This window comes from Apium graveolens, chromosome 4 (assembly GCF_009905375.1).
Source record: "Apium graveolens cultivar Ventura chromosome 4, ASM990537v1, whole genome shotgun sequence".
Classification (NCBI taxonomy): Eukaryota; Viridiplantae; Streptophyta; class Magnoliopsida; order Apiales; family Apiaceae; genus Apium; species Apium graveolens.
Window position 1 is genome coordinate 36,123,908 of NC_133650.1, and position 27,792 is coordinate 36,151,699.

The 27,792-nt window shown below is 35.9% G+C and overlaps 1 protein-coding gene across 1 annotated transcript; it reads right to left on the minus strand.

Moving 5' to 3' along the window:
• Positions 1-355: 355 nt before the first annotated feature.
• On the minus strand, positions 356-6,608 carry LOC141717939 (uncharacterized). The gene is made up of 9 exons (XM_074520206.1): positions 6,359-6,608; positions 5,890-6,005; positions 5,748-5,805; positions 5,418-5,567; positions 4,781-4,991; positions 3,307-3,352; positions 2,364-2,484; positions 2,170-2,242; positions 356-731 (listed from the first exon to the last, which is right to left on the minus strand). Exons 1-9 carry the CDS (start codon positions 6,432-6,434, stop codon positions 500-502), a joined length of 1,083 nt encoding a protein of 360 aa, XP_074376307.1. The 5' UTR covers positions 6,435-6,608; the 3' UTR covers positions 356-499.
• Positions 6,609-27,792: the final 21,184 nt, after the last annotated feature.

Consider the following 27,792-nt stretch of genomic DNA (forward strand, 5'->3'; position numbering starts at 1 on the left):
CTACATACAGTATATTAAATTTCTCTCAAAGAAAAAATAATCGATAAATAGAAGTTCTCTAGTAATAATTAATATCACATATCAATGTTCTCTAGTAATATTCGATGTTCTTTAAGTATATGCTTGTATAGAATCTCTGTCGAAGAAGAAATTCCTTCGAGAACATTCTACTTTATCCAAGACTTGCAATTAAAGCCCTTGATGAATGGTACACTGTTACGCTAGATTACTAGTCACCGTGAAATTTTGTACAAACACCTTTTTTTTACGGTACACCACATTCACTTTAAAAAGGTAATTTAAAAAGGTAATAACATTGCTGCAACATATCCTGCTTTCTGCTACATACACCAGCTTGTTTCAAAAAACTTGAAGGTTCAAAATCTCTTTCTCCATGTTGCCAAGGCTCCAAGAGTAACGGATACAATTGGTAAAATAAATTTAATATTCTAAAAGAATCCTATACTAGACGGAAGATTAGTATATCTTGACGATACTCTTAAGATGCTTCTTGGAATTCTTTCTTCTCTATAGTTATGCTTGAGATCTCTTTAAAATTGCTATGGTCATTTAACTTTTGACCAAAATTTTGTCTTAAAAATTCCACCGTCATGAATGTAAGAGCAGAGGCCGGTATATACCACGTAATTCTCGGGATGCTACCTCTAAACATTCCCTTGGCTCCTTCAGCCAACCATATCCTGTAAACAGCATCCAACCAGCTGCTGTACCTATACAAATATAGTGAAGTCAGCATCTTATATTAGGGAAAATCGATTTTTTTAGCACTCAACTATTTAGTTCTTCAGAAACCTACCACCCAAATTATTTTTTTATTTTTTTTGTCACTAATGTTACCTTTGTATTGAATTCTACCCAATTCCGTTAAGTTTGACTTCCTTCCGTTAAAACAACCAAAAAACGAAGAAAATGCTACCAGAATTTGGGCAATCTAGAAACCTGCACCATTTCGGTGACCTATCATTTTTCCGGCCAAGTCGATTCATAGTCAAATCTGCTCTGTTCCCTATAATTTTTCAGTCCAAATCACTCTATACAAACTCAACAAATCATATCTAGTACAACAATCAGAGCCAAAGTGCTTCTCGATGATGCCGACGAGTTCTAATAAAAAATTCCGATGAGTTTAAAATCCGGTAATAGCAAAACTGATTCAAAATTCAATAAAACTTGATGCATATGAACCAATACACTCCTATAAGACTATAAGACTATGATACCAACTTATACTAGCAAATAATTACTTAATCAGTCAAAAAAAGAACACAAGTGCCGTCTACTTTTCCGGCGAATCCAAAATACAACCTAAAAATCACAAAATAAACACATGCGAACTCAAAATCGAATGATCTATACATTCATAACTTCAAAATTAGTGAACGATTAACCAAAATAAAACCTTAAAATTAACTTTTTTTAGACAAAATTAACGGAATGGTTTAAAATGAAAAAGAAACGTAATGTTAGTGACAAAAAGAATAAAAAAATAAGTTGGGTGAAAGGTTTCTAAAGAAATAAATAGTTGATTGATAAAAAAATCGATTTTCCCCTTAAATTAGTACTCATATTAAACTCCAAACACAAATTATGAGGGAACCTCAACTAATTCATCATTTCACTGCTAAGATCTTACATTTAGAAAACGGAGGAATCAGATTTCGCCACTGTAATTTTCATTAAAATGAAATTCACTTGTTCTTTATCCATGTGCTGGGGATGTAATTCAGTGAAAATTACAGGTAATATCTGTCTGATGATAGGTGCATGAATTTATTCTGCATATACCTAGTACTTTTTAAACACCTCACAAAAGAACAAGCACAAAGCCACCACCAAGATGGATGAGGAAGCGATATCCAACAATATAAAGGATAAAAATTCGCCTTCTGGTTATTGTGTAGGATATAAAGTACTTTATGATTTATGTTGTGTTTGGTTGGTGAGAATGGAATGGGATGAATAAAATTAATGAACAACCATACATATTATAGTTCATAATTCATTCCATTCCCTCTGCTTCCATTCATCCCAACCAAACACGACATTAGATTTAAAGTATAAAAGCTGCAAGTTGATACAGGATCCCAAATATTTTCAGCAAATCATATATGATGTATATAAAAACAGGATCCCCAACGACACATATACCTTGTGGCTGTTCCCTGTACTTGCAATCTAGTCTTTATAACATCCAAGGGAGTCGTTAGATATGCAGAAAACCCTGCCAAACAAACAATAGTTATAAGATTCAATTGCAACCAACTAACTGAGGGAATATAGTTAACTTGTTCTTGGCAATTTTAAGAATTATGCGGTATATCAGAACACGGCAAGATACACACCACCGGCTAATCCTCCCAACACCAGCCCCTCCATAGAGCTACTAACATTGTAACTTGAGTGGGGAAATAACTTTTTCTTTCCAAAATCAGATAAATCTTTTAGAGCCTCGTAGAATGTAACCTGTAAAGTGTGAAGAGCGATAAACATAAGGAGAATTTGCAGCGATAAATAGGGAAGTAGCAGAGAAGTAAGTATTTGAATGCTGTAGCAAGTAGCAACTTTGAGATAATTTAACATGTCGCCAAACCAACAGATATGCAGGTACTATCTTGCACAGCGAATGCAGAACTAAACATGCTACAATGAAAATATTGCAATGATAATAAATTTTAAGTGACGAAAGAAACCAATATTAGCTTCCAGATTTTTGTATTTTTAATCCAAATTAACAAAGCATGAACCGATTCTGGATCCAGATTTTGGTGAAACCCCTTTTAGGAGCAACCCATGCCACATATATTATATGATAGTCAAGGCCTTTGTCCACAAGAAATTCTAGTAATCTAGTTGATCTTCAAGATTTCTGGGAGACTAATTAAATTTGCTAAATTTAGCGGCAGTGGAATCAACTCCTCAGGTAAATTAGCACCCCAAATAGGACAAGATAATAAATATATTTTTCCAAGAGTTCATTTTCCCAGAATAGGATTACTCATTTCTTTTTGTGTATGTTTACATACACCTTGGAAGATGCATAATCACTCACCTCCACAAACATGATAACTCAAAACACACCGTCTCACACACAAAGCATGACCAGACAAACACGCATAATTATATATGATCGATATGGATTACAAGTTCTGCCAACATGTAATAGTTTAAATTTAGGGATAGTTGGTAACTGAAAATACAATATAAGGTATTAGTACAGATATAGCTTCCCTTATATATCAAAGGTCACACAAATTGAACAGACAACAGAGGGACTTAACAACGCACCATCAACCCAGCAAATGGCACATCCCTTGCAAGAGTAGACCAGTATCTGTGACCAAACAAAAAATATCATAATTTAACACATCATACCCAATCAAGCAACACAAAACTTCAAGTCCGTTCCTAATAGATATAAATTTATCAGGACTAGTGAATATGTGTTAGTATTAGCAGCATGTTAGTATGTGTGTAGTACTGTGGTTGTAGTGTGTACCTAGCATAAGTCTATAAGTCAAGTAGTAAGGGTAAATGAAACGTTAGTAGTCTGCAGTAGTTCGTAATGTGCTGGTCTATATAAACCAGGTCACTATTCTATTTTCTGTTATGTTGAATATGAAAATGGAATACATTTCCACCAATTAAATTGAATATTTTAATTGTCATGGCATACATGGGGTATGTATAATAAGGTTACTACTCATTTTTTGGTGGAGCAACATGTGGACATGAAATTGGATTTAACAGTGCACGGAAAATGTTAAGACGATTTAAAAGGTCCTAAAATTCCTAGCACGCTAAGTTACCCGGACTCGGTTACGGGCGTCGAATACGGGTGCAGATCCAAATGTCCGACTCTTAGTTTTAAAAATATTAGGATTCGTGGATATGTATCCAAAATTGGACACGGGCTGCGGGGATTCGGCATATAACCTTCACATAACTGAAATTTCACCTAATTTTTTTACATCACATTTGTAAATTCATGTCTTCTAACACGTAAACTAAACATTTACATAATTGTTTATCTGATATTTATAACATAATTCAAAAGGATAACATGAAAACAATAATCCATAGACATCCCTCCTTAAAATTAAGAGGATTAAGTTGTTGTGAGGCCTTGTAAATCATATTGAACTAGATTTTTTAAGGTCAAAGTGTTCGGTTTCCATCGAAAGGATCCAAAACAGATCCCATACCCACACCCATGTCATGTCCGATGGACACGGGTATAAGGGAAAAATTGAAGAGTCTAGGTAACTAAGCTAGCACGTGTTACCAAAATAATTCATCTCACTTAGAGTACATATGTCAGACACCAAACACTTGGACATGACTACGGACATTCAAACACTTCATTTTGGGCCTAAAAACACATGCAATTTTTCAAAACAAATAAGAAAAATCAGAGTCACGCTTAAATATGTATTCATCTTGGATACTTCGTGCCGAGTCCTGATAAAATGTCCTACCTATATTTTTAAATTTTAAGATTAATAAACAGACTACTTTCAACTATAAAGAATTTGTTGATGGTAAGACAACACCGAACAAGAACCAGAGAAGATCTTAGTAAAAGAAAGACATTACTTTTCTTTCCACAAAACCTATATATATAAATATGGAAGCTGAAACATATATCAAGCCAGTGAGGGCACCTTAAAAAGACATTCTCCGTACTTTTCTTAAAAAGAACAACAAATAAAAATTGGAGTCCCAAAGCCTTTAGAAAAATAAATCTGTGTCAAGATGTTACCCTGTATATAATCCTCGAAGGCCTTGTTCCTTCCAAATTGAACAGCCAGCCTGAAACATTCCAGGGTAATAACCATATATTTGGAAACCAGGTTTTAGTTGGTTGCTGTTTTTCAGCATAATAGAACTCCAATACTTTCTTGTGCCTTGAATCTGCATACGTTGTTTAATGACTTCACATGGTACATATACAACAGACCCTAGTGTATCTCCTGAGATGCATATAAGAAAAAAATCATAATTACTGTTACTTCAGAGCCTTAGGACAAGCCATAGATAAAAACTCCAAACCAAACATGATAACTTTAAAGATTATCATGACTTGTAACGATATCATACTCAAGATATGTACTTAAAATTTATTTTAGTGATTAAGTTTCTTATTGACCGAAAAGATGACATACTGGGGACTAGGGAGTAACACCATTGGTACTACATGGCGAGTTGAAGTGTCTACGTAAACCAAGTAATTAATCAGTTATCATTTATCAACAAGAAAAAAGATATATTAACAAGTAAATAAATATTAGCATCACCTGTAAACTGGAATACTGGAGGCAAGTAGATAGAATAATGAAATTCGAATAAAGTTTCTAGGGCAGCCTACAAATTAAACATGAAATAAGGAAAAAACTAACCAACAGCTCCCGCAATAAAATGTGCCCAGTGACCCTCGAGACTAGGTTGAGACACTTCAATCCACTTCTTTGTGGACTCTATAACCCCAAAGTATGTTGCTCCAGTGGCAAGCGATCCAGTTACACCGGGTCCTATTCCTCTATAAAAACCTAGAGATTAACTAATTAGAACTAATATATACATACTAGAACAAATAGAAGGACTTTGACTATATTTGTAGGTACAGGTACAGTAGTATTACTAATTTAGAGGTATGTATAATAGTATGAACATAAACATGTGAACCTCTCACATATTAATAGCTAGTTGGGCGGGTGAAATGAAGGTACCTCTTAAACCATCAGATGCCCAAACTGCTTGGACCATCTGCAAAATGCTCTTTTGATTCTGACATAACACGGAATATACAGTCAGGCTCTAGAGTCTTAAGTGTATGTAACAACTAGTAAACCTAAGATTGTATGTGTTTACCTGAGAGGCACTAAGAATAGCTTGACTCTGAATCCGAGTCTTAATGGTATCAATAGGATGCAACGCCCCTTCTCCGAAAGCACCAGCAATTGCCCCAAAAACAAATTCTCTCCATACTAGAGGTGAGCAAAAAAAAAACATAATTGCATTTAGGTAATTCCTAAGCATGTCAAAACACTAGTTCCTGAAAGAGGCAGCTACAATCAAAATTGCAACAAGCTCAAGTAGGCATTATAAGACTACAGATCCATTCCCCAAATTGAGGATTGTAAAAAGCCATAGATACAAAACAAGTAATTATAATCCAACAATTAATTTACGACATGAAAATTGTAAACATGAGGATTTGTAAAAGGCTACTAGTAATCTAAAAAATCAATAAACATGAAGCATTGTATCAACATATAAAGACACAGTATGATAATATTAAAAATTAATAGTAAGAATTGGATAAAGAAGAAAGACAAACCAAAGAATTGATTATGATTGTGAGAATGAGAAGATGATAATACAAGAGGAGAAGGCTTGGCCTCTGATTTATTCATCGTCGTCGACAAATACACACACCCACTTTATGTATATATATAATATATAATATAATAATAAGTGTTTTAGGGTAGAGCTAGGGTTTTGTTGTTTTGTATGGTGCCGTCTGAACAAGGCTGGATTGCAAATTACAACCTCCTCCTCCCGTGTTTACGTTACGTGTGCAGTCTTATATATCCCATGTCACCACGTTTGTTTGATGAGATTACAAGAAAGAATGCTGAAAATAGACATCGTGGAAGCGGATGGGTGAAAATACGGTTGTGTATACACATTTGTCATTTTGGTATCTTACTTTATATTAGATACGTATTTGTCAAATGGGTATTTAATTTATTTATTTTTATTTTTTTTAAGATACGCATTTGCCGATACGCATTTGGCAAATGCGTATCCCAATGTTAATACCCAAACTACAAATGCGTATCTTTAGTAATTTTGTTAGATACCCAATTTTAAAATGCGTATTCCACTTACCCAATTACAAAATACGTAACCAAAACGGTATGTTCAGCCATGTGTTTTGAAAATAGGTATTTTCAATCATTGCACCCAAAAAATGGGTATTTTTAAACATCACCCAGATTATAACCAACCGGGATAATAATTCGACGATTGAAATATAATTCTTTAAAATTGGGAGATAATACTTGTAATTGAAATATAATTTTTAATTTATCAATCCTATATTTATTTCATATGAGATTATAATGAGGTGATTATAATAATCTTTAAAACATGACAGATAAAACAATACCTCCTTCTACCAAGTACTAAAGAAAATTATAATCTTATCCTCAACTCAAACAAAATAAACATGGGATGTGATAATTTAAAGTATTATAATTCTTATATAAACCTTTCCTATTTTTTTACAAAACAAATATGAGATTGGAAAATTTAAAAAATTATAATTATATCCCCAACTTAATATCATGAAACAAACATGACCTATGGGTGTACATGGGTCGCCCAACCCGTTTAACCCCACCCAAACCAGCCCTTTTTTCGGCCAACCCAATCCGAAAATTTTAAACCGTAATTTAAATGGGTTAAATTGACATCAAACCAGCTATAATAGGTTAGTACGGTTCTAAATCTTATTGGGTCAACCCAACTCAACCCAGTATAATCTAGTAAATATCTTTACAATATTTATATGTTATACAAACACTAGTGGACCATACTGAACTACTAACAATTTAATATTATATGTTCAAGTGCAACCCAATTATTTTTCCGCTCCTTTTATTCTCTAACCCTAAATTACATTTTGTCGCTTCTTTATCCCCTTACAAGCTGCAACCCCGAACTACTAACTCCATCAAACACCATCTCCAAGATCCACCGGATACAAATACAAGTGTGATACAAATTTTTTCTTTCTTTGTTTATCCCTGACATTAAGCACATACGCATACACAAACACAAGTACAAAACTATATCAATTTTGTTTAGTGTTTACTTTTTGATTAGATTTTTAATAAATTTATATGTATGCAATTTTACGTTTATATATGCCTAATTGTCTATGTATGTATTTCTTCTTTCGCCATTTTGGTTCTTTAAATTATGCCTTGAAGTTGTTGGGTAAATTGTTTGATGAAGTGTTTAGTGTTAGTTGGTATATTACTCAACGATATTTATTGAATAATGTTACGATGATTTATCTTCTGCTCATCGCATTTTTAATCATTCTTGTGTAGTGATGTATTTACTTTTATGTGTGCAAGTGACATCGTAGACTAGCTCATTTGAATATGATTGAGTTTGTGACTGAACTAGGTGTTTCGTTTGTAAAATTAGCCACTTAGATTTTGATAAATTGTTCGATAGATTATTGAAGTGTTTATTTTGTTTAGTATTTGGTTCCTTTCACGTTAGTTTAATTTGTTAATATTTTAAATATAATTGGACTACTGTGGGTGTGATAGTCTTAATACTTGTTTATGTGTAATTGGCAAGAGATGGACCAATATGTTATTCCACTTGCGGCTAAAAAGAATTATGTTACTAACCCAAATCCCACCCCAAACACTTATTCATATCCTACCTCAAATACTCTAAATCCCAGTCCAAATGCTATTCCAAATGGCACCCCAAACACCACTCCCATTGAGCTTAAATCACCTAAAAAGGAAGATGACAATGAACTACTCATAAAGAAAAAGAAACCATTGAGGATCTTCGATGTTTGGGATCACTTTGCTAAAGTACCGGGTGGAGATTCAATCATCCTAGATGCAAATGTAACTAGTGTGGAGCTGACTACGCTTGTCATAGTCACCGTGTTGGCACGAGCAGTTTGTGGGCTCACTACAGAAAATGCAAAAAGAATCCAGAAAGAACAGTGGACAGGAAGCAAAAACTGCTTAGTTTTCAAAAGGAAACTGTTAGAGGCCCTAATTTGTTGGCTATTACATTTAACAAGGTGAGATTCAAAAATACATTGGCCAAATTTATTTTGAAGGACGAGCAAGCTTTTAAAGTTGTTGAGGGTGAAGGTTTTAAGGAGTTTCTATAAGAGTTACAACCAGTGTTCATTGTTCCGAGCAGGGTGACTATTGCAAGAGATGTACATCATTTATTTTGTTGAGAAAGGATAAAACTGAAGGAACGGCTGACTAGTACTGGTCAAAGAGTATGCTTGACAACAGATTGTTGGACTTCTAGGACTCAAATATCATATATGTGCCTCATAGTGCACTATATTGATTGTTATTCCCAAACAATCTAATAAAGAATTACAGAAGGGGGGGTTGAATGTAATTCTGGTTCCTTTTTAAATTTCAAGAAAAACTCTAACTCAAATATAATATAGTGTTTGATTAAGCAAAAGTGCGGAATTAAAATATTGAGGGAATCAAACACAGAGTAATTAAATACAAGTATTTAAAAACTTTCTGGTGGATTGAACTTTTCCACCAGAGATATATATATAAGATCGAGAACTCTATGATGCAAGGTTTGCACACAATTGCTTACAAGTAGAATTACAAGAATAGAGAAATTCCTCACAAGTTCAACTTTTTCTATTTCTCTAATCAAGTACTTACTTTACTACTAGCTACTCTTGGTTTATATATTACCAAGTTACAAGTGAATAAGACAAACTAATAAAACAAAATGTGTCTTTGTCTAATCACATGCTTCTTCATTTCTCCATCCAGTATCTTTGATTTTCTTCAAGTAAGCATGGAAATGGAAATGCTTCTTTGTTCTTAAAACCTGTAAATAGGCTGGCACATTCCATTTGCATCTAATAAACCCATGTGACTATCAAGTCACTATCAACTGTAATTTAAATTAGAACATTCGTTGAAACTTCACTGGATCATCTGTTGAAACTGTGTTGGACCATCCGTCGAAACTTCATTAGATCATCCGTTGAATATGACTTGGATCATCCGTTGAAACATTGTGGAATCATTAGTTGAAAGTATTCCATAGCAGTTAACTCCATTTCACTTATGCAAAATTACAAGGCATCTAATATATACAATTGGCCAACCTATTTTGCATATCAATCTAGTAGTCAACATGACTTTGAATACTCTACAACTTCTAGATCTCTAAGATATTGTAGTGTGCATGAAATTGTTACTAGACTTATTACTACATAAACTACTCTCTCAACGGATGTTGAAGTAAATCATCCGTTGAGAGCTACAAAAATATTAAAATAAATCTACTAAGGTATTTTGGTGAACTTATCATCAAGCCTATGACATATTCCTAACAATCTTCCACAATATATGTCTACTGGAATTATAGGCATAAATTAAGAGAAACTTGATGATAGCAGAATACCTTATAAATACAGACTGATTAATAGTAGATAAAATTAACAAGTGCTGCAATTAATTGAAAATTATACAGAGGAAGGTTCATTGGAAAATCTCACAAGCCATTTTCAAGGTGCTCCTTTAAACTGAGCAAATTTAACTTATTTCCTTGAATGTCTAGTCTTCTTTCCCAATTTCTCATTTTTATCTTCAATCCGATGTTGAAGTTTCTTGTAGAATTCAGATTCATCTTCATTAGTTTGATCCAGCTTCTCTTGCATCTCCATGAGAGTTTTATTGCTTGAAATTTTTAGCTGATCTTCTAATTCGAAGAATCTTCTAGTGTTCTTCTCATCCTTGAACTTCATTATCCAGTATGGCCTCAAATGCATTTTATCTATATTGTAAGGAATAATTAAGACTCTTAGGAGTGCATTTGGGTCTCTCCAGCTATCTCTTATCTTCTCAATTATGTTCAGTATCTCCCTTTTGGAAAAAATGTTGAACCCAAAGTTCTTCTTTATTGAGGATAATATCTCCACTAAGATAGAATAACCTTTGAGAATTTTGTAAAGAGGCCAAGTTAGCTCTTTTCCACCCTTGTATCTGAACACCAATCTCTCTGGAAGCTTCTTGTGAGCATCAATAGCTCTTACTTCATCTAGCTCATCTACATAGTGATTGAGGTCTGAAAACTCCTTGATGTCACAGATGTAGAGTTGATCTCCCTTGTTGACAGGTGATTTGGGTTTGGCTAAGGCTTTGGATTGAATTCTGACAGGTTTGGCTTGTTTGACTGCTCTTTCCTTTGTTTTCCTTGGTTTAATTTAGATTGGGATGTTTAGATCAGGGATTGGTAGGCTTTCCCAATCTCTAGGTTCATCCATGGGAATTATGAGATCACCATGGAAGTTTATATCATAATAAACTTTGAATTTAGCCTGCTCCATTGTGGGCAAGGTTGGTTGACTTATAGTGGTAGATTGGGTTGGCATGTACTCTTCCTTCTCTTCATCAAAATCCAGCTTCCTCTTTGCTCTAAATTTTTGTCTTAGTACTTTTATCTTCTTTGGTTCATCTTGCTTTTCTTCATTCACAGACTCAGCTATCACAGTAGGCATTTCAGTTTCCTGCGGTTGCAGGCTTCTTAGCTTGGTTCTTGGCATATAAGAAAGCTTGCCTTTTCTGTTGTTTGAGCCTCACATTTTTTTCTTTCTTAGCTTCTGCAAATTGTGGATGTCCAACCATCACACAGATCAATTTTCCATGCCTGTAAATTTTAATAATTCTCTTCTTTAAGACAGAGTCTCTTGGATCTTTGTGATAAGCAATAGATCTACCAAGCAGCTTCTCTTCATTAGGCTTGGGAGTTGCATAGACTAGGTCTAATGGATTTTTGGTTGATTTCTTTGAGTAGTTTTTCTTTGGCTGTAAAATCACATTGGCTTGTAGAAGTCTTCTTGCCGTGGGTTGACCTCTTTCCAAAGCCTAAGCTCATTTCATTGATTGAAATTGGTCTCAATTGAGTGAAGTGTTTCACTTGTTTATCTTGCTTTACAATTGGACCAAAAAATATTTCAATCTTCTTATCAATTTGCTTCAATTTTTCATTCAGCCCGAGCTTAGCTGCTGCAATATTGATCAAGTCAATGCTATCCAGAACTAGTGGCTTAGAGAAAGTAATTGCTGGAATAATCACTTTACTGACTTGAATATTCACATCCTTCTCCCTCTCACTACATTGGGTAAGCTTTTCAAGGAAATAGAGAATAACAGGTGCATCTTTATCCCCCTTGCTGACTAGGATAAGTGCATCTTTCTCCCCCTTTTGTTAGTATTAAGTTGAGCAGGGTTTGAGGTTTATGCAGCCACCAATTTTTGAAGAAGGAGTGTTTGGTGAACTTGGTTGAGTTGGATCTTAGTGATTGAAGTTTCCAGTGCTCTCAGCCTAGTGTCCAAATAATCTACCTTGCTACTTAAGTCAGAATCCTTCCTGAGTTGCCTGTTAATGTCTTTCATTGTAGTATCAAGAAGGATAGACTCTAACCTTTCAGTGATGTCCTTCTTGACTTGTCCAATTTTCTAGTCTTGATTTCAGTCACATCTTGACTTTGTTTTAGAGATTAAATTTTGTGCAAGTGAAGAGACTCAAGGTGTTCTTGGAGAAGACTCTTGGTGTTGGCATCTGTAATGGCTTGAAGAGCTGTTTGAGTCTGATGGATAATGTGGAATAGAGTTGATTTGAAATGATGTTCACTATAGTCTTTGCTAAACATCCATGCTGGAGTGCTTGAGCTAGGACCTGTATTTCCCCTATGTCTATGAAATCCTCTTCATCATTAGAAGCATCCCCAAATGTGCCACTAGAATCTAACTCAAAATCATCACCAGCTGCAGGTGGAAGAGAGTTGATTGCATTCTTGGCCCTTAGCATTGAAGTTGTTGTGTGTACCAAGTTTAGTATCCTCTCAGCAGCCTCATTATCCTGTTCAGGCAAAGTTTGATAAGCTGGAATAGGGAGAGTAAATGCCTCAGCTTCATAAGAAACAGGGTCTAAAACAGCTTGATATTCTTGCTGAAATGGCTGCTTCTTTTCAGCCTCATTGACATCCCTTAACTCACTAACAATGGGCTCTTCCCATTCTTTATCTGTACATGCATTTATCTCAACTTCTCTCTTTTGTTGGATCAAGGGCTCCCCTTGGCTTCCCACCCTCACACCCTCATCTTCACATCTAAGGTGGGACTCTTCTCACTCACTTTTGCCAAGCTGGAAGAAGTAGCTTGCATTTGTTCACTCTTTCCCTCTCCTTTTGCCTGAGAGTAACTCAACCTCTCACTCTGTTCACTCCCTTCTGTGATGCCCTCAATCTCGGGATTAGGAAATGAGGACTCACACACCTCTAATCTAGTAATTAAATATGCATAAACCCCGATTATCTACTAACAGGATCAACAGAATAAAGTATGAGACAAGATTACAACTACCAATCATAAAATATAACTTACAAACCCAAAATATTATTAAATAAACAATATCGATTCCGGCTGGGAACCGACAGATAACCCATTGTATCTATAAACATTTCCTTCTAGGCGCGAGCTCACTCTTAATTACCACTACCTGCTCTGGCAACCGGAAGCCCTCAACACGGTAGGCACCACCAGGTACGCTCTTACGAGCAATGCGCCTAAGCCTGGCCATCTTCTTGCTTAATTGCCATGGTTAGATTAAAACAAAACAAATGAGTATAAAACTCAGCAAGTAACTATATAGCAGTTCTACAATATCAATTTACAATATGCTTTACCAAACTCAGGGCATTTTACTTTATTTGATCTAGGTGGCAGATTTCCAGCTTTTGGGTTAAAGAAAGGTTTTGAAGGATAATGTGGGGCTTTCAAGGAACAAGGCTCAATACAGGACGAAAGCCGACATTCATCACAAATCATTAGAGGATCAGAATAGATCTTTCAAAAGAGGAAAGCAACAGTATTTCAATATATTGAATCAATCATATGATCAACAAATTCAAGAATTAGGGTTCTCGAGCTTTAAGCTTCACATTGACATAATCAACTCTTTTCAAAACAATATAAACCATTTTCATTTTTATGAATAAATTTTTACTGAATAGATAGTTTCAGTTTCCTTTTTAAATAATCATTTAGAACCCTTGGTTGGATCATTTCCTCTTTCCATTTCATTATAATACGGGTGATCAGCCCGTACCGACCTCCATTCCGGTCTTTTAAGGTACCAATCGGCATAATTTCAGCCTTAAGTTGGACTAGCCCCGCTAGCCTCTTACCATGACTGGACTAGTCCCACTAGCCTCTTACGTCCCAATCTAATCCATCAGAAATTCATTTGGAAAACCTTGAGTTGGAAAAATGAATAGGTTTTCTAAAACTCATTTTATCATTACCAAGAATTTGAAATCATTCGGACTCTTTCAAATCGAAACTCATTCTTAATTCAGATTTTAAGGAAACAAAGTTCAGGGAGTAATTCAAAGATAAACAAGGAATAATTTATAAGGATTCTGTATCAAGGATAACAAGGCACTTAAGTTAGAAGGATCAACATCTGTTTAGGGATCAATAGGGTGATCAGGAAAATAGGGTATCATTAAACAGGGTTAACAAGGATAATCAGAGGGTTCAATATAATCCATGGCTTAATAAATAACTTGAACAGAAAGAATAGATTATCAAAAGGTTGAATCATTAAGCTTATCAATAACTGTTTATCAAGAACAAAGGCAGGGTATCTCAAATCAATATCAAGGTTTCATAATTAAACAGTTCAATACTCTACATGGTATGAACAACATTCTCTTTATAACCATTTACACAAGTAATCAGAGTTACTTGCCTGAATTTACTTTCCTGAAGGTTGAACTACTGCCACCTAGTAAATCCTTTCCTTTCCTAGCCTGAATGCCCTCACGCTCCAAATCTACAATCAAAACCAAAACCTTAATCAGATTCTCAACTCTCGTTCCCGGAACGATCACTCGATACGATAACTCGATTATATCCTTGACTCGAGTATACGATTATAGCTTATACACATAAGCACATAGCACATAGCATATAGCATGACCCCTTTCTCGCAACTTTTATATCCTTATATACTTAACAATCAAAGCGTACTTGGTTAACCTTAGCTATTTCCTCAAATCACACTAGTATAACTCTTTTACGACCATAACTATCACTTATAGCTCTTAATATCAAATGATTTAATTCCCTTCTTAATTCGAATCATACATCCAAAACACGACCACATATATTCAATTTCAATCTTATATAATCATGCACACTAATGCAAATCACAAGAGTCATTTACTCATTTAACCTCATCTTTTTTTTATCAAAAATCCGAATCATAAACACATTAAAAATCAAAATCAACACTTTCTTTTAATTATCAAAATTTGAACATAAAAACCACTCAATCTTTATCATGCAATCAAGTTCTCACTAGCCATTAAACCAACTTAATTCCACCTTTTTACTCCTAAGACCCATTCGGGTTTTTCCATAAATCAAACATGCAAGAATCAATTTTGACATGCAAGGTTATATATCACATTTCCCACTTGTTTTAATCCTTTACTAGATCATTCCATTCATTTAAACACCAAACCATGCATTACCTACTGACTTCAACTTAATCAATCCATTCAATCAACATGCATCCACTTAATCATCAAATTAATCCCTTTTTAAACTCATTTTCTATTCGGCAAGAACCAAATTCACAACTCAAGGACTAAACAATGGCATGCACAACTTGATCTTCTTTAAAACTAACATGCAATCACTTTTTAGGCTATATAAGCTTAGTGTTCACTAAGATCAACTTACAAAATCAAATTCCTCTTTTAATTAGCATAAAGCCAAATTAAAAACTCACATGCAAACCTTAATTTTTGATTTTCTAAACAACAATCACTTACACACATCCATTTACTTCCTAAAACAATCAATGGAATCATCTTATAAATCACATATTCGAGTTTTAACAAAAAAAATAAACCCCTTTTTCAAGTTTTCAAGAAACCATAACATGCAAAGCTTAAAAATCAAATTATCATATCAAAGAAACTCCACCGGCTCTCCTTTGGATCATGGCCGGTGGTGGTCGAACTTTAGAGAGCCCATAACGGGTCTCCTCTCGAGTTTATGACCCCAAAAATCTCTTGAAATCACTCTTATAGTTATGTTTCAAGAAATCATTTTTCCTTGAACACCACCATAGTGATTAATCAACAAAACTCTTACAAACACTTACATGCAAATGGGAATCGAGAAGTATACCGAAGATAAAGACCAAAAGGTAGCAATATCTTTGAGTTTGAATGAGATTTGAGGGTTGCATGCAAGTGAGAAAGATGAGAGATGGAGAGAGCCGAGAGAGAGAGTGAGAGTGTTCGAGAGAGAAAGAAAAGAAAAGAGAAGGGGAAAGTGGGTGCACGGGAGGAAAAAGAAAAAGGGGGGGAAGGGAAGTGGGTTTATATACCACTAAAAACAAGGGCAAACTTGTAATCTACTAATTCCATTTTATGCTCATTGTCCCTTTTCTTTTTACTCAAATGCGACAAAATTTAAATATAAAATATATCTCTCTCGGGAAGTCGAGAATTATTGAAAATGACAATTTTAATACGTAGGCCTCGAAATTAGCTTTTTAACCATTACTCATAATAGATTTTTGAGCAGACGGTTAATTTTATATGAATTTCGCAAGCTTGCTTTAATAATAACATTTTCCACATAAAATCAATTTAAAAATGCAAAGACCATCAAATAAATCCACTCATCATTTTTAAAAAGTCTCTGGGACTACTAAGAAGATATCAGAACAAATCCCATGTTTTTATCTTACTCTGATATTTTATAAAAATGCGCGGAGGTTAATTAAACCTTTATTTAAATCACATAATCCCTAAAATGTCACAGAACACATAGTCATGCACACAGTCAAGCAATCACACATATACAATCACATAACGACTCCGGTCTGATCATAGAATTTATCCCTCTTTAATCTTTTATCCTTTTCTACGCGTACCGGGTCACGTTCAACCTGACGGCTCGACGCTCAGCGTTTCGATTACGCTTCTCATTATCATTATCAATCGACACGTCACTTAGGATGAAATACTTTATTTACACATTCATTTCATTCAATCACACATAATTCATATTTTATATTCTTTAACTCCTTATTAGGAAGGGTTCCGTTCTACCTGACGGCCCGACACCACAACTTAACTTCTAAGCTGACTCTTTAAATTGGAACGTTTTTATCTACGCTCCTATATTCTAATATACAGAAAAAACAATTAATCAGCACTTAGTCACATAATTATAATCACATCACATAACACATACTTTATTGACTTAATTACGTCGCAAAATTCTCAGTCGTCACAATCTACCCTCCTTAAAAGGATTCTGTCCCCAGAATCTAATCTAAGCAAATAGATAGGGATACTTTTCTTTCATTTCGCTTTCTAATTCCCAAGTCGATTCTTCGACTAATGGATTTCTCCATAACACTCTAACTAGAGGTACAACTTTATTTATACGCGTCCTTTCTTTTCGATCCAAAATTCGAACTGGGTGTTCCACATAGGACAAATCTGGTTGGATTTCCACTGGTTCCAACTCGATCACATGGCTCGTATCAGCATTATACTTCTTCAAAAGAAATACAAGAAATATATTGTGCAAATGTTGCATTTGCGGAGGTAGCGCCAATTCATATGCCACTTTCCCAACTTGATGCAATACTTCAAATGGTCCTATATACCTAGGACTCAACTTTCCTTTCTTTCCGAATCGGGTTAAACCTTTCCAAGGAGATATCTTTAATAAGACTTTGTCTCCAGTTTTGAATTGCACATCCTTACGTTTTTTATTTGCGTACTTTGCTTGTCGATCTTGAGCTGCAATTAATCTCTTTCGAATCATTTCAACCTTTTCCTTCATTTGTTGAACTAGCTCTGGGCCAATTAATTTGCGCTCACCAACTTCGTCCCAATAAGTAGGGGACCTACACTTTCTTCCATACAACGCTTCATAAGGCGGCATGCCAATACTGGCATGATAACTGTTGTTGTAGGAAAACTATATTAAGGGCAAATGATCGTCCCAATTTCCTTTGAAATCTATTGCACAGGTTCGCAATATATCTTCAATCGTCTGAATTTTTCTTTCACTTTGTCCGTCTGTCTGCGAATGATATGCCGTACTCATTTTCAACTTCATTCCCAAATGATCATGGAATTGTCGCCAAAATCTCGAATTAAACCTTGGGTCTCTATCAGATACGATAGATACAGGAACTCCATGGCGCATCACAATCTCATTCAAATATAATTTGACCAACTTTTCCAACGAAAACCTTTCATTTATCGGCAAGAAATGTGCTAACTTTGTCAATCGATCGATTACCACCCAAATCGCATCATGATTTGACTTGGTTTTAGGTAATCCTACCACGAAATCCATCGTTATATGCTCCCATTTCCATTCTGGTACGTCCAGTGGCTGAAGCAATCCGCTTGGCCTTTGATGTTCTGCTTTGACTCTTTGGCATGTGTAACATTTACTTATCCATTCCGCAATTTCCTTTTTCATGTTTGGCCACCAATAACTTTCTTTTAATTCCTGGTACATCTTCGTACTCCCAGGGTAAATTGAGAATCTCGAGTTATGCGCTTCTTGCAAAATCTCATGCTTTAGTTCCACGACATTAGGTATTAACATGGTATATCCCTTTTCCATCCTTTTGAGCTTTAATTTCTTTTCCCGTCAACTTATCCTTTTCACGATTCATCACTTGCTCTTGACAACATCGAATCTTTTCCAAAATCTCGGCTTGAAACAACATTGCATATATAGCTTCACCTCCACATTCTGGAGTCTGCACCTCTATTTCCATCTTTTCAAAGTCCTTGATCAATCCTTCTAATGACGTTAACATATTCAACCTTTCTTTTCGACTTAAAGCATCAGCTACCACATTTGCCTTTCTAGGATGATAGTTTATCGCACAATCATAATCTTTGATCAGTTCCAACCACCTTCTTTGTCGCATATTCAATTCTTTCTGAGTAAAGATATACTTTAAACTTTTATGATCCGTGTAAATCTTGCACTTTTCCTGTACAAATAATGCCTCCAAATCTTAAGGGCAAACACAATTGCTGCCAATTCCAAATCATGCATTGGATACTTTTGCTCGTGCGGCTTGAGTTGCCTTGACGCGTATGCTATTACCTTCCCGTGTTGCATTAACACGCATCCAAGCCCTTTATATGAAGCATCACTGAATATCACGAATTCCCCTTTATCATCTGGTAATACCAACACTGGGGCGGTTACCAGTTTCCTCTTTAATTCTTGAAAACTTTCCTCGCACTTTTCTGTCCAAACAAACTTCTCGTTCTTTCTCGTCAACTTTGTTAACGGAACAACAATCTTAGAAAAATCTTGCACAAATCTCCTGTAATATCCGGCTAATCCCAGAAAATTTCTGACTTCCGTAGGAGTCTTGGGTCTTTCCCAATTCATTACAGCTTCTATCTTGGCTGGGTCCACTTTGATTCCTTCTTTATTAACTACATGACCAAGAAATTGCACATCCTTTAGCCGAAATTCGCACTTTGAAAACTTAGCATACAGCTTCTCTTTTCACAGAATTTCCAAGGAAATCCTCAAATGTTCCTTATGATCTTCTTCCGTCTTGGAGTAAATCAGTATATCGTAGATAAACACAATAACAAACTTATCCAAATACTGCTTGAACACTCTGTTCATAAGATCCATAAATGCAGCTGGCGCATTCGTCAAGCCAAATGCCATTACCAAAAACTCATAATGTCCGTATCTTGTTCGGAACGCTGTCTTGGGTATATCTTTCGCTTTGATCTTTAACTGATGATACCCAGATCTTAAATCAATCTTGGAGAAACACGAAGCTCCTTTTAACTGGTCAAACAAGTCATCGATCCGCAGTAGAGGGTATTTATTCTTGATCGTCAACTTATTCAGTTCGCGGTAATCAATGCACAACCTCATACTTCCATCCTTTTTCTTTACAAATAACACCGGTGCGCCCCACGGGGATACACTCGGTCGGATCACTCCTTTGTCCAACAATTCTTGCAACTGAGCTACCAATTCCTTCATCTCGACCGGCGCCATGCGATAGGGAGCTTTTGACACTGGTTCCGTTCCAGGAGCCAAATCAATCGTAAACTCAATCTCTCTGTCTCGAGGTAGTCCAGGCAATTCATCAGGAAATATATCCGGAAAATTGCTTACTACCGGAATATCCTCAATCCTTACAGATTCTTTTTCCACATCCACGACATGAGCCAAATAAACTTCGCATCCTTAACGTATTAATCTTCTTGCCTCAATAGCCGTTAGAAATTTCTTCTCCTGCCTCTTTCCTTTAAATATAACCTCTTCACCCTCCTTGGTTTTTAACTTCACCTTTTTACTTTTACATTCTATTTGCGCTTCATGGTTTGACAACCAATCCATTCCTAGTATGACCTCAAATTCTCCTAACTTAGAAGGAATTAAGTCAGCAGAAAAGTGCTGACCTTCTATAGTCACATCACATTCAGGACAAATCTTGCTAGCAATAACTTTCTCTTGATTTGCTACCTCTATAATCAAGTTAGGTTTTAGAGGGTACGCAACACAATTTAACTTATCAAGAATACTTTCAGAGATAAAAGATCTAGTTGCTCCAGAATCCATCAAAACTTTTACTTCTACTGAATTAATAACAAGCATACCTGCTACCACGTCCACATCTTGCACCGCATCTTTCATCGTCATGTTAAAGGTCCTAGCTCTGGGTTGAGCTGATGGTGCTGGGAGAGACGGCGGTCCATATGGCCCACTTTACCACACTTGAAATAAGCCAAATCAGGCTTCCTCGCTCCACTTGGGCATTCTGAAGAGTAATGCCCCTTCTGGTTGCACTTAAAACACATTATATCCGGCTTATTACACCTTCCCGGGTGTCTCTTTCCACAATTCCTGCATTCTTGAATCCGAGGTCTGCTATCCTTCCCCGGTTGTCCAGTTTTCTGGAAGCGGTTCTTCTGAGCTCCGTTGTCGGGTTTAAACTTCTGGAACTTTTGGTGCTGACCTCCACCATTCTTCCCAAACTTCCCTCTGAACTTCGAGCTTCCTTGCTCTTGCTCAGAGCTTTCAAACTTTCTTTTTCTTCCTTCATTTTCTCTTCTTGCAGCTTCTCGCTCACCTTCCACTATCATTGCTTTTTGAACCAGAGCAGCATAATTCTTGATCTTCAACATTGCTATTTGACTCCTAATCCACTGCTTAAGTCCCTGCTGGAACCTCTTAGCCTTCTTCGCCTCTGTATTCACGTACTCAGGTACGAATCTAGACAATTCTGAAAACTTCACTTCATATTTCGCTACTGACATATCCTCTTGTCTAAGATCCAAAAATTTCATCTCCAACTGATCTTGCATGTAGCTTGGCAAATACTTCTCCAGAAATATCATGGTGAACTTCTCCCAAGATAAATCTTTGCCTTCCAACAACGCCTTTGAAGACTCCCACCAGAAACTTGCCTCATCTTTCAGATAATAACTTGCATACTGAGTTTTCTTATCGTCCTTAACTTCTGCTAACTCGAAAGCTTTTTCCATTTCTCTCAACCACGACTGTGCTTTAATCGGGTCTGGCAAACCTAAGAACTCTGGGGGATGAATAGATTGAAAGTGCTTAAAGTTTCTAACTTTAGGGGCCACAACTTGTTGCAAAAGCTGAGCAAGTCTGCTCATCATGGTGGTTCCTGGGTTTACTTCTGGGTCTTGGGTGGGAATTTCTTCTTCTTGATGATCTGGTGAGTTGGCCATTTCTTACAAACCTGATTGAGCAATTATTTAGCAATACGATGGCATGGCATATATACAACAACAGTTCTATAAAATCTCTTTTGTGGGTTTTAAGTTTTACCCAATTTGCACATGCAATCCTATTACTACATAATTCTCATATCAGTGTTGTTTTATCATGGCACAGAATAGGGTTTTATGAGCTTTAAACATGGTTATACAAAAACATGGTTGTAATAAAACATGGTATTGAGAACAGTTTATGAGATAATTAGGGTGCACAATGGAAAGCAAGACAATGGATTTATTTAAACAAAGGGTACATAAAGATAGTTCTGGCTATCACAGGTTCTGAAATAAGGTACAATAATATAGCAGGGTTAAACAGAGGAAAAACTGAAAAATATCCCCCTATCTACCCCTAACTTCCAACAACTACTACTACGATACCGATCTGAAATACAACAAAATAAATGAAAAAGGGATCCCGGCATCTGACCAAGTATCCCAAAGCCTACCGGCGCTGAAAAACAACAATCTACGGGCTCAACCAACAGTCCCGTCTAATCATCTAGAATCTCCCTCAACACAACCAACATCCAGCGAATGATCTTATGCAGCCTCCGGGCCTCAGCATCAGCATCACTAGTGGATGGTCCCTCATCCAATCTCCTCCTGGCAACCTGCTCCACCATCTTCACCCGAACTCGCCACTCATCATCCATAACTGAAGCATTCTGCCTAGACTCTCTGGCTAGCCTATCCACCAAAGCTCCCAACTCAGGAATGCGGGAGTACACAAAGTCTCGACCCTGGGCTAACTTGCCACCAACACTGACATGAATAGTCTTAGGCATCTCGGACTCTGGCTCAGGGGCAGGGGTCTCTGAATCTGGCCTCAAGGGTGCAATCTGTATAGGGATCTCACTACTCTCAGAAGGGTCCTCCTCTGGGTCTGAACTAACATACACAGGCTCCTCTAGAGAGGGTGAAATGGGGTCCACAGGGGTACCAGTCAAACTAATCTCTGAGTCTGAGTCACTACCACTACTAGGATCCTAAGAGAAAACACAAAACAACAACCAAGAAACAATGTTAGGGTTAAATAAAGTTTCCAGCTAACTCACACCGTAACTCTAGTTTCCACTTCACCAATAAACACTTTCCTTAGACTATACCTAATAGTCTAACTCAACTCTATATTAGTCGAACTCTCTCGCGATATAGATATAATCCAAAAATACCCCTTTTAAATCCTAACTTGTCTCAGGGACTAGATCCTGTAGCTCTGATACCAACTTGTGACGCCCTCAATCTCGGGGTTAGGAAATGAGGACTCATACACCTTTAATCTAGTAATTAAATATGCATAAACCCCGATTATCTACTAACAGGATCAACAGGATAAAGTATGAGACAAGATTACAACTACCAATCATAAAATATAACTTACAAACCCAAAATATTATTAAATAAACAATATCGATTCCGGTTGGGAACCGACAGATAACCCATTGTATCTTTAAACATTTCCTTCTAGGCGCGAGCTCACTCTTAATTACCACTACCTGCTCTGGCAACCGGAAGCCCTCAACACGGTAGGGACCACCAGGTACGCTCTTACGAGCAGTGCGCCTAAGCCTGGCCATCTTCTTGCTTAACAGCCATGGTTAGATTAAAACAAAACAAATGAGTATAAAACTCAGCAAGTAACTATATAGCAGTTCTACAATATCAATTCACAATATGCTTTACCAAACTCAGGGCATTCTACTTTATTTGATCTAGGTGGCAGATTTCCAGCTTTTGGATTAAAGAAAGGTTTTGAAGGATAATGTGGGGCTTTCAAGGAACAAGGCTCAATGCAGGACGAAAGCCGACATTCATCACAAATCATTAGAGGATCAGAATAGATCTTTCAAAAGAGGAAAACAAAAGTATTTCAATATATGGAATCAATCATATGATCAACAAATTCAAGAATCAGGGTTCTCGAGCTTTAAGCCTCACATTGACATAATAAACTCTTTTCAAAAAAATATAAACCATTTTCATTTTCATGAATAAATTTTTACTGAACAGATAGTTTCAGTTTCCTTTTTAAATAATCATTTAGAACCCTTGGTTGGATCATTTCCTCTTTCCATTTCATTATAATATGGTTGATCAGCCCGTACCGACCTCCATTCCGGTCTTTTAAGGTACCAATCGGCATAATTTCAACCTTAAGTTGGACTAGCCCCGCTAGCCTCTTACCATGACTGGACTAGTCCCACTAGCCTCTTACGTCCCAATCCAATCCATCAGGAATTCATTTGGAAAACCTTGAGTTGGAAAAACGAATAGGTTTTCTAAAACTCATTTTATCATTACCAAGAATTTGAAATCATTCGGACTCTTTCAAGTCGGAACTCATTCTTAATTCAGATTTTAAGGAAACAAAGTTCAGGGAGTAATTCAAAGATAAACAAGGAATAATTCATAAGGATTCTGTATCAAGGATAACAAGGCACTTAAGTTAGAAGGATCAACATATGTTTAGGGATCAATAGGGTGATCAAGAAAATTTGGTATCATTAAATAGGGTTAACAAGGATAATCAGAGGGTTCAATATAATCCATGGCTTAATAAATAACTTGAACAGAAAGAATAGATTATCAAAGGGTTGAATCATTAAGCTTATCAATAACTGTTTATCAAGAACAAAGGCAGGGTATCTCAAATCAATATCAAGGTTTCATAATTAAACAGTTCAATACTCTACATGGTATGAACAACATTCTCTTTATAACCATTTACACAAGTAATCAGAGTTACTTGCCTGAATTTGCTTTCCTGAAGGTTGAACTACTGCCACCTAGTAAATCCTTTCCTTTCATAGCCTGAATGCCCTCACGCTCCGAATCTACAATCAAAACCAAAACCTTAATCAGATTCTCAACTCTCATTCCCGGAACGATCACTCGATACGATAACTCGATTATATCCTTGACTCGAGTATACGATTATAGCCTATACACATAAGCACATAGCACATAGCATATAGCATGACCCCTTTCTCGCAACTTTTATATCCTTATATACTTAACAATCAAAGCGTACTTGCTTAACCTTAGTGTTAGGTCCCAATGTGTTTGTAGAAGGGGGGGGGGGGTAGAATACAAACAGTATCGAATAATCGAATAAATGCGGAATAAAAAATGTGAAACAAAATTCAAGTTAAATAAAAATATTATTAAACTTAAAAGGTGTTACAACAACTGTATAGATTACAAGGAATTAATCTCAAATTAATTATCACAAATTTAGAATAAATTCGACATGAACTTTTTCTATTTTTGCAATAATTAGAATCAAATGCTAAACGCGATTTGAGATTAAGTTCTAGGGATTTTGATCCGCTAGATTGTTACACAAGAGCAAGATAAAGATTTCTAGTGGATTGGATTTAACTTTACAATCTAGAAATTTAATCTTGAAGTATGCAGATGAAAAGATGAAATATTGCTTCTTGTTTTTCTTTTATGTTTTTTTTTCTTGACTTCTGTATTGTGGATTATGTTGAATGAACTGCTTCTGCTTCTTTTAATCAATCAACCGAATAGAATTGAACTGGCATGACAATCTCTTTTGCTCAGCAAGACTTTCGGTAGGACTATCTTTTAGAACTAGCAAGACAATCAGAATGAACTAGCAAGACTTTCGGTATGACAATCAGTTGTCATACCGATTGTCATAGTAGTTCAAACAGATTGTTTTTGCTGAAAATAAATAGATTTAAATCCTATAATAATTCTGGTAAGACAATCCTTTTGAATTAGCATGACTTTCGGTATGACTATTGATTGTCATACCGATTGTCATACTAATACAATCAGTTGTCTTTGTTGAATTAAACAGATTTTTAAACCAATTTAAATTCTGAAAATTCTTAATATTAATTCAGAATTAATTAATCAATTAATTCAATTAATCAATAAATTAATCTTTACAGATATAATTTATTTTCTTAATTAAATTATATGACTTAATTAATTAATAGAGAATTAATACTAACCTTGAGCAGCAACCATTCTTCTGAATATCTTCTGAAAATCACTGAAAATTATGAATCAATTCCACCACTTCAATGTTGACACTCGATGTACTGTCTGGTTCATGAGTGACTAACTTCCGTGATGTTTCTTCATGTCTTGACTTTGATACTTGATTTCCTTCAGATTAAATCCTTGTAATTAATTGATACTCTGATGAGATCTCTGTCACTTGATTAAATCCACGATCTTGATTTATATCACTGAGGCTTGATCAATTTCTTGAACTTCTTCCAGTGAATTAACTCCTCAAGTCTGTAGATGAACCTTGTTTCTGAAACCTCTGACAGATGTTACTTTGCGAGATCTCTCTAACGGTAGATCCACTATTTACTTATTACATTCTTATTTGAGTTGAGTTGAATCCTCGAATATACAAATAGGCCTATGACATATGCCTTACAATCTCCCCCTATTTGTTTGTTAGACAATAACACACAAATACCTAGAGGATAACTCAACTAACAAATAAGAAAAAGATATAAACTGAAATGCAAAGTAAATAGTAGAAAAGTTTCTGGAAGACATTTAACATTTTCCAGATTCCAAGTAGATGTTCCTCTAGACTGAACATATCTTCAAGTAGTTTCATCTTCATTTGTACAACCACATTTCCTGTTGAGAAGCCCATATCTCTCTTGCTTCTCCCCCTATGAGAATCAACTGATTAAAGAAGATCACCTTCGTTTACCACCTCTCCCGTACAATAGGATCCGCAGATAAAAGCCAATGGTACTCCCCTTTTGAAAACAGCTTCTTCCCTTACTAGAAAATCACCTTGTGTTTACCACCTCTCCCGTACAATAGGATCCGTAGCTACAAACAACAATGGTGTGGTGTAGTGTACATGTTGGATCTTTTTCTTACTCCCTTGAGCAGCAACCATTCTTCTGAATATCTTCTGAAAATCACTGAAAATTATGAATCAATTCCACCACTTCAATGTTGACACTCGATGTACTGTCTGGTTCATGAGTGACTAACTTCCGTGACGTTTCTTCATGTCTTGACTTTGATACTTGATTTTTTTCAGATTAAATCCTTGTAATTAATTGATACTCTAATGAGATCTCTGTCACTTGTTAAATCCACGATCTTGATTAATATCACTAAGGCTTGATCAATTTCTTGAACTTCTTCCAGTGAATTAACTCCTCAAGTCTGTAGATGAACCTTGTTTCTGAATCCTCTGACAGATGTTACTTTGCGAGATCTCTCTGACGGTAGATCCACTATTTACTTATTACATTCTTATTTGAGTTGAGTTGAATCCTCGAATATACAAATAGGCCTATGACATATGCCTTACAATCTCCCCCTATTTGTTTGTTAGACAATAACACACAAATACCTAGAGGATAACTCAACTAACAAATAAGAAAAAGATATAAACTGAAATGCAAAGTAAATAGTAGAAAAGTTTCTGGAAGACATTTAACATTTTCCAGATTCCAAGTAGATGTTCCTCTAGACTGGACATATCTTCAAGTAGTTTCATCTTCATTTGTACAACCACATTTCCTGTTGAGAAGCCCATATCTCTCTTGCTTCTCCCCCTATGAGAATCAACTGATTAAAGAAGATCACCTTCATTTACCACCTCTCCCGTACAATAGGATCCGCAGATAAAAGCCAATGGTACTCCCCTTTTGAAAACAGCTTCTTCCCTTACTAAAAAATCACCTTGTGTTTACCACCTCTCCCGTACAATAGGATCCGTAGCTACAAACAACAATGGTGTGGTGTAGTGTATATGTTGGATCTTTTTCTTACTCCCTGCAATTTCTCCCCCTTAGTTGAGGAATCCTCCAAACTATTACTGTAGCTTTTATCTCCCCCTTAAAGAAGGAATGTATGCCGTCGTCTGAAGGAGTTCTCATTTTTCACTTGGTTGGAAAAGGAATAACAAGAAGTTTCTCTTTCTTCCTCACTGTGAGTGTGTGATTCTATTTAGTGTACCTCACATGTGTTTCACTCTTCTCTCCACTCGTGTTTACACTCATTCTCATAAGTGTATCACTCTTCTCTCATAGCTCCATAATCCAGCTGTACCTGCAAGGAAAATCACC